This window comes from Stegostoma tigrinum, chromosome 37 (assembly GCF_030684315.1).
Source record: "Stegostoma tigrinum isolate sSteTig4 chromosome 37, sSteTig4.hap1, whole genome shotgun sequence".
Lineage (NCBI taxonomy): Eukaryota > Metazoa > Chordata > Chondrichthyes > Orectolobiformes > Stegostomatidae > Stegostoma > Stegostoma tigrinum.
The window spans coordinates 26,193,259-26,205,334 of NC_081390.1; the positions used below are offsets into that span (position 1 = coordinate 26,193,259).

Genomic DNA, 12,076 nt, shown 5'->3' on the forward strand with positions numbered 1-12,076 from the left:
CCGCCCCAGAAACCTACACTTAAACATGCTCCTGACCTTCGGCTGTTCTGCCCATCATTCCCATCCTTGCCTTCTGGTTTACTATATTTCCCAGTTTTGAGGATGTGAGCTCTCTACCCTTGGGAAACTGGGCTGGATTCTGAACAATGACCCTCAGCCTTTGCATCACTTTGCTGTAAAAAGAGTTAATCTGGATGTAAATAATAACTGATGATACGTTGACAACTCCTGTCTTGTGCCGAGGAGCTGTTTCTCAATCGGCACTGCACTCCTCTCCTACCCAGTTCCTGAGAATGTCGCATGAGGCTGGGTCTGCAATGCACGGTTTGCCTGAGGATGCATGAGATGTAGTTCGCTGATTTGTATTCCTCTGCATAGACACACTTTGCTCCTGTCCGCTAGGGGACTGCGGCTCTTGGTGAAGCAGGGCTGCCCCCACTCTGAAGCAGCTCCTCCAGCAGCAATGGGCAGGTATACAGCGCCACTTCAAGCGAACTCCGGGCTGGGGTTCACAAAGCAGCCGCTCTGAGGCATGATCGTCTCCAAGGGGCGGAAACCAGGCAGCAGCATCTTCTGTGAGTTTAAGTTACTCCATTTCAGTGCGAGCTGGTTTAGTTGTGGGTCCAGTGTATTGACAGCTACAGAAGACCCCTATTCACTGTGGGAGGAGGTAGGGCTGAGTTCATGTTAACGGAGTTCACGATAATGTTGCCCTTTTTTCTAGCGAGGAAGCGCCAGGATTGTGCGATTCTCCTTAAATCGTTTGGAAAATCTCAGTTTACTGGCGAGTTTTGCATCTGAGTTCTTAATTTCACGGATTCTCCTGGGATCCTGCTCTGAGCTACTGTCTCTTGTAATCATTTGCCCTTTCCAGTAAATGCTGCCATTCCCCTGCACTCCCTTCCAACTTTCTCCCTGTCCCAAATGAGCTCAGATTTTAAGTGAGATCTTTTGTTGAGAATGTATTCATCTCTGGCCAAGTGAACAGGGTCTGCTGAGCTCTCCTGAAATTTGTATCCGAACCCCAATTAGAAAGATCTGTGAGAGGCTTTATCATTAATTTTCTCTATCTCTGGTTTTCCTCTGTGTTCCATTTCTGACAGTGAGACTTGTAGCATTAAACAAAAATAATATTTAATCAGGACTATTCATTTCTCTAATTAATAAACAGTTCCAAATACCAATTGCAGTTTTGTAGTAAATGCTACTGTAAGCGTAGGGAGCACAGAAGAAGCATTTTCTCTCACTGTGCTTATAATTTACTGAACTCAAAATGAGGCCAGCAAAGTGATTGTCCATAACCCCGTTTCTAGTCCCCTGAATTGCTGGATGCTACAGATGTCCATGCATTGTAATAGTGCTGCTCGGGGGCAGACTGAGCTTCTGTGACCTGCAGCGAAACAAATTCAGTGTTCTCTCCACCTACGCTATCCATCCCACCTCTTTGTCCTTCCGCCCTTGTGCTGTTCTCTCTAATCACTCGCTCCACACCCAATATTGGTCTCAAGTTCTACGTTGTCTTTTTGTTAAGCTCCACAGTTGTGTTGCTACATTACCACTCTCTGTCAACACAGATGGTGTTGGCCAGTTGTCAGGGCAGAACAGAATCAATTGGGAACATTCAAGTGCTGGAGACAGCCCTCTCCCCTGTGAAGGGTTGATTTGAATTTGTGCCAAGTACAGCACAACTATTCTGGAACCTCCCTGTTTCAGTGGGAATGTCATTTTGGGGTTTGTAGTGAAAGTAATTTTCACCATTGCAATGTTGTGCGGAGTTGTTGCATTGATTAGTTTTGGTGCAGTCTACTTTATGATGTGAATTGGAACAATCTGTCTGATAGTGCGTGTTTCTCCTCCCATCCATCAGTGCACCTTCCTACTGTTTCTTCCTTTCAGATTAAAAAAAAGCAACTTCTCATTAAGCTGCTCAGAGAATTTGCACACCTTTAGAGAAGGCAGGACTTGAACCCAGGACTCCTGGCTCAGAGGTAGGGACACCAACATTATGCCACAACAGCCTCATATTAATTAACCTGCTTGTTCAAATATTTTATTAAGACCCCCTTTAACTCCTTAAGACCACAGGAACTAGGATCAGAAGGAGGTCATTTAGCGTCTCAAGCCCATTGTGCCATTCAACAGGATCATGGCTGATCCAACATGCTTCATGTCCACTTTTCTGCCTTTTTCCCATAATCCTTGATTCCCTACTGATCAAGAATTTATCTTCCTCAGCCTTGAATATTGAGTCTTAATAGCCTTTTGTAGTAACAGACATTCTAATAACCTTTGGTCTGAAACGTCCTTCAAACCTCCCCTCCAGGCTTCTCCTCCCCTAATTTAGCGGCTGCCTTTTTACTTGATACCATGTATTCTTTCATCACCCACCCCCTAAAACCCACAGACATCCCAAGAACAAAAAATTTCATGACTTATGACCAAGAAAGGTGTTTTCTAACACAGGAGAAAGGAAATTCCAACAAGAGTGGCAGAGATTCCTACTCAGCCCTGCTTCATGTGTCATGGTACCCCTCCAGGTAGAGGCTAGTGACCTGTTACAGGAAAATGTGGCTGTGGAAACACTTTGTAAACACACCCACTATCTTCCTTATGCACAAATTGATAAGTGAAATGAAATCTCTGTGTATATTGCCTACAATTTCCACAATTTTTGTCTACAATTTCAGCTTTCTGCCTTATTTCCCTATAGCCCTACTTTTAACAAACTTTATAACACAATCCCTAAATCTCTATTCCTTTGAAAATGCTTATGTATAATTTAGCTCTTCTCTTGTTTTCCCGTTTATCTACATCGTGCTGTTTAAGCCCACTAATTGCCTCCTGTCCTATCCTATCGAGCCTCTCCTGTGGTATTCTTTCTCAGAGTTGATCCCCTGATTTTTGTCGTTTGTAATATTCCTTCCATATCTACATGCCAGCCATTTATGTTTAGGGAAAGCACATGGGTCCTAGCAGATTCTTTCGATAACTTTGCAATCATCCATTTCCTTCATTTCTCTGCCTTTTCATGTTCTAACATTCTATTATCCAAGCTACCTTGGGCCTTTAATTCCACTGTAAACCTCTTGCTGGTATTTCAGCACATTTTAAGAAAGTTCATGTCTACATTAAATTGTGTTCCCTTGACCATGTACCCAAGTAATTGTGTCAATAGTTATCATAACCTGATTTATCTTGAACTCGCCTGACAGTTCAGTCTTGAATGCAAAATCCACAGTGTATCTGATCCAAGGAAATCTATCTTCCTATCTATGTTGAGATCAGATCAGCTTTAGTTCCTGCTGGGTGGAGAGAAAATAGTAAAACCTACTCCTGGTTGCTACCCTGTGGGCACTGCTGCAATGTCATTGTGGACCTTTGGGACTGGTTAAAATTGAGTGTTAACGATCAGGTTTTGAATGAGTTCCAGTCAGGCCTGTGGTGCTAAATGAATCAGGTTCAGCTGAAATGTCTATTTGGAAGAATCATTATTTTGCTTGAGCCTCATTTATGAGTCGTGGTTTTTGAGGATGAGCTCGCTGCCTGTGGTATTATACCAGATGCCAGTCAGTGCCATCAATAAAGGAGAATAAAAGAATCAAAGGGGAGAAGGGAAAAGCATTATGAGTAGCTGGAAAAAAGACTGTGGACAGTGTTGATTGGTTGGCATGTGAACTCTGATTGGTGGAGGCATTGCCATGAGGAATGCAGTAGTTAATGATGATTCAGAGCACTGCAGTAGTTTAGACCAGGGAACAGGGTGGTGTGTTGAAGTGGCAGGAAACTGAAAACACAGGATTCATTTTTACAGACACAGCATAGATGTTCCACAAAGCAATCATCCAGTGTGTGTTTCATCTTCCCAGTGCAGAGGAGCCCACATTGTGAGCAGTCCATAAATAGACTAGATTGAGTGAAGTACAGGTAAATCATTGCTTTACCTGAGCCTGGATAATGACAAGGGAGGAGTTGTTACACTTTCTGTGATTCCATGGGAAGTGCAGTGGGGAAGGTGCTGGGAATGGAGGAGGAGTGGATCAGGTTGACCTGGAGAGAATAGTCCCTGTGAAATTCTGACAAGGGAGAGGAGGAGACGATGTGTCCAGTCATGGCATCCCACTGGAGGTGACAGAATTGGCAGCTCATGGTGCGGAAGCTGGTGGGTGGAATGTGAGGAGCAGGGGGTCTCTATGGGTGTGGGACAGAAGAGAAGGGATGAGGGCTAGTGCAGGAGATGGATTGCACACAGCTAAGAGCCCTGTCGATTATTGAACCCACACTATATGAATATACTTCAATCAACTTCTCATTTTTCTTATTTTACTGCAAGTGCTCCTCGTACAAATGCGAGAGTTCACAGCCATTGAGTCTTTTCATCCAAGATCCCCAATTACAGGAATGGTTTAAATGACACCTTCTTGTTTTAAGCTCACCTGCTGATTTACCTTCAAATAAACTGTAACACTGAGAGCTGGAAAGATACCAGGGACTGTTAACTAAGCTCAGCATGTGCATACTTAAATAAATTTGTTTTATATAGCAATAAACAAGGGTTTTATTGCAGATCTCCTGAGCGAGGGAAAATAGCAATTCTGAATATTTGACTTGGTAAATGATGGCGAGACTTCATTTGTTCAGGGTGTGGTCACTCCGACTGGTAATAAAGTAATAACACTGTACAAATAAAACAACATAAGGGGGTTATTTAGACCGGAAACATTCAACAAACAAATAATTTTCAAATTCCGGCCATCTGTCTGATATGTGATATTAAATCTGGACCACTTATCAGGCGGAATAACCTGTGGGAAATCACTGTGCCAATTAATCTCTTTGAGGAAGTTTCTATGATTCAATCTTTTTCCTTTCTCTGCAAGTTTAGGTAATGACCATTTCTATTCCATAGCTGAAAGGCCAGCGGTGTCAGTGACAGTGTCTGTTGATGATGCTCACTCTCTGAGTTCAGGAAGCTGTAGGTTAGAGTTTAATTCCTGAGGCAAAAAGCTCCAGCTCGACACTCCTGGTCCAATACTGAAGGACTGCTATGGGAGCAATCAAATATGAGCAATCAAACTCCCTTTAAAGGGGAAATGTAAAAGTTTCCACAGTATATTTCCAAAATGGAGTTCATCCAGAGGTCAATATTTATCCCTCAGTCAAATTAGCTGGTCATTATCACATTAGTGTTTGTGGGAGCTTGCTGTGCTTGAATTGGCTGTTGTGTTTACTGTAGTATCCCAGATTAGTAGCTTGGTTTGTGGGAATAATGGACTGGAACATGTATCCTGCTAGTCCACAAAGCTGTGCCCTAGGGATATTGGGCAAAGCTTTATGGAAAACCATTACATTTAATTTTAATTGTTGTACACTGTGTTATTTTCAGATAGTTGATGCAAAGAAGACATACTTGTTGTGAAATAGAAAATAGAAATTAAAGAGCTTCAAACAATATCCACTCAGCAACTTGTATATTCCATGGCATTCCCATTGTGTGAATGGTTTTATTTTAGCAGCTGTCTGTCTAAGGGAGTGTGGAGAGGTGTTTGGGATGATTTCTATCTTCACAATGGGAAACGGTTCAATAAGAGCATTGAAACCCGAAGAAACTACCACATCCCCCACTCTGGAGATTGTGAAGAAGCTCAGAAAGAAGATTCACAGCCTCGAGGAGGAACTGAGGAGAAAGGATGATCAACTGAAGCAAAAATCAGAGAAAATAAAGTTCCTGGAGAAAGAGCTGAAAGGAAAACTTTCCCAAATCGACAAACTGCAGGATGCGATTGGATATAACACAACTCCCCTGGCTCCCACTGTCAGCCAGCATCAGAAACTAGTCAGTGTCATAAATGAGGGGCCAAAACGGTTCGCACAAGTGGCAACAGAGATTCACCGACGGCTCAAGGCCAAAGAGGGGGTGTCTGCAGAGCCAACCTCTCGGAATTATTACTGTCACAACGTTCAGAAATTCTCCATTGAACAGGTTCGGGTACGGAAGGACTCCAGGTGAGCAAACTCCGGGGAGCACATGCTCACTAAGCACTCAGACCTGGGTTTGGTGCACGCTCCCTATTTAAATCCTACTCTGTTCATGTCTAAACCACCTTATCAATTTACCCCATTTATAATCTCAACCCAATTGTAGTCAGTGGTCAATACTTGAGGATATGGCAGAGGGTTGTCCTGGAAAGCATTCATCACTCAACCCGCATGATGAAAACACATTGTCTGTATTTGATAGATTGCTGCTTGGAGGAGCTTGCTGTAGGCATTTGGCTGCTATGTTTTCTGCATGACAGTGTGTGACAACATTTCAACAAGTATTTCATTAGCTGTGAAGCACTCTGGGGTGTCCAAGGTTGTGACTCACTGTAGAACAGAAAAGGGAAAGAAGGAGCTTGAATTTCTAAAGTGTCTGTCACAACCTCAAGACATCCACAACAACAATTTTCCAGCCAATGTGATGGCCGACAGAGTGAACACTCATTCAGTGTGTTTGCAAATGATGAATGTTGGGCTGTTTCCTTCCAGGAATGTATAACAGGAATACCATGGGTTTACACTGGTCACCATCTCTCTTCCCACATCAGTATGAGTTAGTAAAGAACCTCCACCCCACATTGCATCAGGGACAGGAGAAAGGGGAGATAGAGTCAGTTACTAGCTGCCCCCACCTGACTGGCAGTCTGGGAACAAATCTTCAGTTCCCTCTCTAAGCTGACAGTGAGTCAAGGTGCAATCGAATGAAATTCTCCAGCTAAAAGAAAGAAACATGCTGGAGGTTAAGGATCAACCCAACAGAATAATGTAGCCTGTGTGTTGTGACAAAGTGTTGAACTGATCTGCACAGCAAAGATTAAGAGACAGGTGGTTCAGTGGGTGCTGCCCTTTCTATTGAATCACAGGCTTCTGACTTCAAGTTTCTCTCCGATGCTTCAGGTCAAAAATCCATGCTGTGTTCTGATCCCAGCTGATGTTACGACTGGACAAGTCAGATCCCACAATACAATCTAGCTCGATGCACCGTATTTCCTTGTTATTTAGGTTGGTGGTGATTCTCTGAAATATGGAGGAAAGGGCTTTAGATTTTCTTTAACCATTGTAAGAAATTAAAACAAGCTATTGAAATAAGAACAGTTTGAAAGATCTTAGCTCCCACGCTCAATAAAAAATGTCAGTTATTCCATAATATCATCACTTTATAACAATTCACATCCAGGAAAATTATCCTTCCGTGACAAAATTTTAGGGTAAACTGTACTGTTTCTCTCCAGTTCCATCCTGTCACTATGAAGCCTTCTTATCTGAATATTCACAAGATTTTCCCAATCTTTTAATAATCTGCAGATTTCTAATTCGCTACACTTTATGTTGAAGTTCTACACCAAGATAAGCATGCTTTACCTGTGCTGACCTAACCTTCATTTTAGGAAATAAACTATATTTTCCTCCATTCTGACTCAGGTCTCCTTGAAATCTGTCCGAAAAGCTTTCAGCCTCCGGATTTTCTAAGCTAACTTTGGAAGCAAAAACAAGATAAAGCCTTTCAATGTTTATACTCCTTGTCATAAATCCAACACTTTAAACAATTTTCCATTGACACATGAAGAATTTTGAGGTCATCTGCTCTCTGACACATATTGGATTAGTTGACAGGTCTGGAAAGGACTCTGTCTTTTTAAAGCCCTTCACTAAAGCCACAGCACACATATGCCACTAGTTTCAAAACCCAACTTTGAAGATAATGTCAATTAATATTTAAGTAACACACTGCCTGCATTGCAGCTGGCATTCCATTGCAGTAGTGGGGGTTGGCTGCATTGTCAGAGATGATGTCTTCTGGAAGAGATGTTAAGTTGAGGGCCCAGCTGTTTCCTCCAGTGGATGTAAAAGATTCCATTGCCATATTCCAAAAAAGAGCAGAGGGAAGCCATGGTATCCTGTTCTTCAACCCTTAATCAACATCCCAAAACAAAAGTGATCTGGTCACTATCACATACAACAAGGTGTAGAGCTGGATGAACACAGCAGGCCAAGCAGCATCAGAGGAGCAGGAAGGCTGACATTTCAGGCCTAGACCCTTCTGTTGCTGGGCCTGCTGTGTTCATCCAGCTCTACAGCTTGATATTTCAGAATCTCCAGCATCTGCAGTTATTACTATCTCTGGTCACTATCAAATTGCTGTTTATGGGAATTTTCTGTGTGCATTTCAGCTGCCACATTTCCTACCTGATAAGTGTCATTGGCTGGAAAGTGCTTCGAGATGTGCGTTGGTCATGAAAAGTGCTGTATAAATGCAAGTCTGTCTTTTCTGATAATCAGAATGGTGATATGTTTGGCAGCCTAAAGAAACTGATCACGGATGCAATAATGCGCAATGACTTCCTGAAGAAGCTGGAGTCCCAGCACGTGCGGGAGATTGTAGAATGTATGTACGAGAGGAGCTACCAGCAAACAGACCTTGTCATCCAGGAGGGGGAGCCAGGAAACCACCTGTATGTTCTGGCAGGTGGGTGTGAATGTACTGGTGATCGGGCCATTCAGGTGTACCCTGTATCTGGTGGCTCCTCGAGGGAACATGTGAGCAGGTTCCAGCTGATGTGGTGGAAATGAGAAACACTTTCATCTGTGTTTCTTCATGAAGAGCAACTCACAGTTCGGCAGACTGAGTAAAGGGAGTGAGGAATTCCTGATGAAAGGGTAATAAGGCTTCTCCTACAGGAGGGTCCACACTGTGTTATTCCCTTCTCCCCACCCCCTCATCCCCTCTTCCTATCCCCCTCCCCTTCTCCCCTTTCTCCTTGAGTAAGCAATTATCCTGCTCACAATGTGTCAAGTGAATTGCAACGTGAACATTCGGACTGAGTTCTTTTTGAAAACTGCTGGTAGTAGCTGAAAAATATGAGACTGCTTCCCACTGCAAAATATTTCTGTGCAGCCAGGACTAATTCAGCAGTGGTGTGGGAAGTGGCAGAGATTATTGGAGAAGATTCTTAATGTGCACACATTACAAGGAGAGGTAAATTACTGGGTGGGGTCACAGTAAGGGGTGAACTAATGAAGTCTAATTCAGGCTGGCAATGAGGAGCGAGCTGTTTTCTGGACTGAGAAAAGTGGAGAGGTGCAGAGAAGATGTTTTCAAGTGTAAACAAGAGCAGAATTAGAGGTTATCACTAGCTCTTGATACATCCAATATGGAATCCTGGAGAAGTGTCTTTATACAGAGAGGGGAATGGGAAAGAACATGGAATTTGCCTGTCTGGTGTGTTGGGTGGATAGTGCTGATACATTTATAAACAGATAGGAGGAAATCCCTGAGTGATGAGTGGAAGGATATGTGGAAGAGAGCTAGGGAGAGGCTCCTCTAGAGTGTAAAACACCAGCATGGAGCTGAATGGCCTCTTGCTATGCTGGGAGATTGTGCGTCAACACATGATATGCCATTATTTAGTGCCAGGGTCCTAGGTTCGATTGCAACCTTGGGCGACTGTCTGTCTGGAGTTTGCACATTCTCCCTGTGTCTGTGTGGCTTTCCTCTGGTGTTGTGGTGCCACAGTCCAAAGATATGCAGGTTAGATGGATTGGCCATGAGAAATTGCCCATAGTGTCCAGGGATATGCAGACTACGTGGATTAGCCATGGGAAATGTAGCATTACAGGGATAGGATGAGAAGGGTTGGTCTGCATAGGATGCAGATCAGATATGTGGATTAAATGGGCTGAATGTCCTGCTTCTACACTGTCAGAATTCTATGATCATTACTTTTTGACAAGAATAACCAAATTCCAATATTGCTAGGTGGTTTCAGGTGCATCCAAAAAAACTACAATAAAAGCAAATAAAGAAATCATGGGGCTTCCACACCCACTTTCCTCTCTCAGTCTAGTGTGCGGTGATCAGTGCTTAATAAAGTCAAGGTGTTTTGTTGTGAATGAATTTTCACTTTGTTTTTTCAGATGGGATTTTGGAAGTTATGCAAAATGGCAAACTATTGGGACAGATGCAACCTGGGACAGCCTTTGGGGAGCTCGCAATCCTGTACAACTGCAAGAGGACAGCTACAGTTAAAGGTAATAACAACTGCTCCCGAAAAGGGTTTGTCTTTCTGTCACCCCATCGATCTCTCCGCCTGAACATTCACCAGTGGACTGTAGTTACCGAATACAAACCAACTGTTCTGAGTTTCTCAAATATCCAATTGCAATTTCAGCACCAAAGACCAAACAGAAATGTTTTTGTGAGGCTGAAAAGCTGATCCCAACCTCAACAATGTGTGTGTGTGTGTGTGTGTGTCTGTGTGTGTGTGTGTGTGTGTGTCTGTGTGTGTGTGTCTGTGTGTCTGTGTGTCTGTGTGTGTGTGTGTGTGTCTGTGTGTCTGTGTGTGTGTGTGTCTGTGTGTGTGAGTGAGAGTGTGTGTGTGTCTGTGTGTCTGTGTGTGTGTGTGTGTGTGTGTCTGTGTGTGTGTGTCTGTGTGTCTGTGTGTGTGTGTCTGTGTGTGTGAGTGAGAGTGTGTGTATGTGTATGAGAGAGATTCCTACATATCTGAATCTTTATTTAAATATCTGTCCATAAATGACATCGCTTTTTCATGAACGGTACACAACAATGTAAATTTCTCACTCCCTGAGTTTTCCCAGCAGTGCTAGTGATTGAATTCTCACCAAAACAAAGTTAAAATTGCAATTGTCCCCTGGTTACCTTCATTGAGAGAGTTCTCCCTGTGCTTGAGTAGAATATTGACTTCATTCTGAAGAAATGCCATCTCAAGGTGACAAATTGACTTAACTGAGCTTTTTTGTGTCTCCATCACTGGGGACAGACTGAAGTCATTTTGTCTTGGAATAGTGATAGGAAGGGATGTAAGGATTCCTTTCCCAGTACTATCACTGAACACCACAACCTTGTGTGAAACCCCACACAAGGTTTGTCTTTTATATGTAAAAGTGGAGGCTCAGCGCAGATATTTTGGGCCAAATGGCCTCTTTCTGCACTGGAATGATGCTGTCTTTCTGTGAAGTGTAAGCTGGTCCAGACCTGTGTGATTTTTTTCAGCTGTGACAGAGTCTTGGATTTGGGTCCTGGATCGCCAGGTTTTCCAGAGCATCATGATGGAGACAGCGCAGGCGAGAAACAAGAAATATTTCAACTTTCTCAGCAGGTGAGGACACTGAGCCAACCAGGTTACTGATGCCATGAGGCCGGTATTGGTTGAGATTGGGTGCTGGTCCCACCATTAAACTGGTATAGATTGTGCACTGGATGCAATGACTATTACCTTATATACTCTGTAGATAGCTATAGATGCCTGTAAACATCTGTTGATACCTTCAAATACCCATAGATAGCTGTAGATACTTACAGATACCTGTATGTAGCTGCACTTAGCTGTAGAACCTGCATATACCCGTATAGAACTTGCATGTACCTTTAGATACCTGTAGATTTCTTTAGATACCTGTAGATGGCTCTAGATAACTGTAGATGCCTATCCATACATTTTGATACTTGTAGCCATTTGTCAATTCCTGTAGATAGCTATATATAGCTGTAGACAACCGTAGATGGCTGCAGTTGGCTGTAGATCTCTGTAGATATCTGTAGATGGCAGTACTCCTTCTTCCTGAGGACTTTGAAAGCAGCAGAAACTCTATTTGGACTTCACTAGTGCAAACTGAAGACAGAAAACTGATGGAACCTTCAAAGACTACAACTGCCTTGTTCACAAATTGGCCAAGCTGTCACAAGGTCCAATAACAAAGAGCTAAGTATCTTATTCTCCATCCTTGGTGGTCCCTGAGCAGGGAGCAGAGTTTGTGTTTATGCATGAGGTGAAAGAACTCCATGCTGACTGTTACAGTATGAGCCAGTGCAGGCCCTGAGCAGTTTCTGATGAAGTAGCTTCTAAAACAAAAATGTGCTCTCTTTCTCACCCAGTGTTTCCCTACTGAAGGATCTGCCTGAAGAGAAATTGTCCAAAATTGTAGATTGTCTGGAAGTTGTGAGTACTTTGTAAATGTATTTTCCTAAATTAGATAATGCCTCAGAACACATTTTGTTACAGAACTCAGTGTGATTGAA

General features: G+C 43.0%; 1 protein-coding gene across 3 annotated transcripts in view; it reads left to right on the forward strand.

Moving 5' to 3' along the window:
* Positions 1-400: 400 nt before the first annotated feature.
* The window catches only part of LOC125467563 (cGMP-dependent protein kinase 2), a 53,487-nt gene continuing 41,811 nt past the window's right edge, over positions 401-12,076 (forward strand). The window contains exons 1-6 of one of the 3 annotated variants that reach the window (XM_048563588.2): positions 401-575; positions 5,511-6,003; positions 8,340-8,506; positions 9,955-10,068; positions 11,051-11,156; positions 11,933-11,996. In XM_048563588.2, coding sequence (XP_048419545.1) covers positions 533-575; positions 5,511-6,003; positions 8,340-8,506; positions 9,955-10,068; positions 11,051-11,156; positions 11,933-11,996 — 987 coding nt within the window. In that variant the 5' untranslated portion in view covers positions 401-532. Of the gene's footprint in view, positions 576-1,949; positions 1,989-5,510; positions 6,004-8,339; positions 8,507-9,954; positions 10,069-11,050; positions 11,157-11,932; positions 11,997-12,076 lie in introns of those variants that run through there. The other 2 variants (XM_048563589.2, XM_048563590.2) reach the window with 2 other exon arrangements.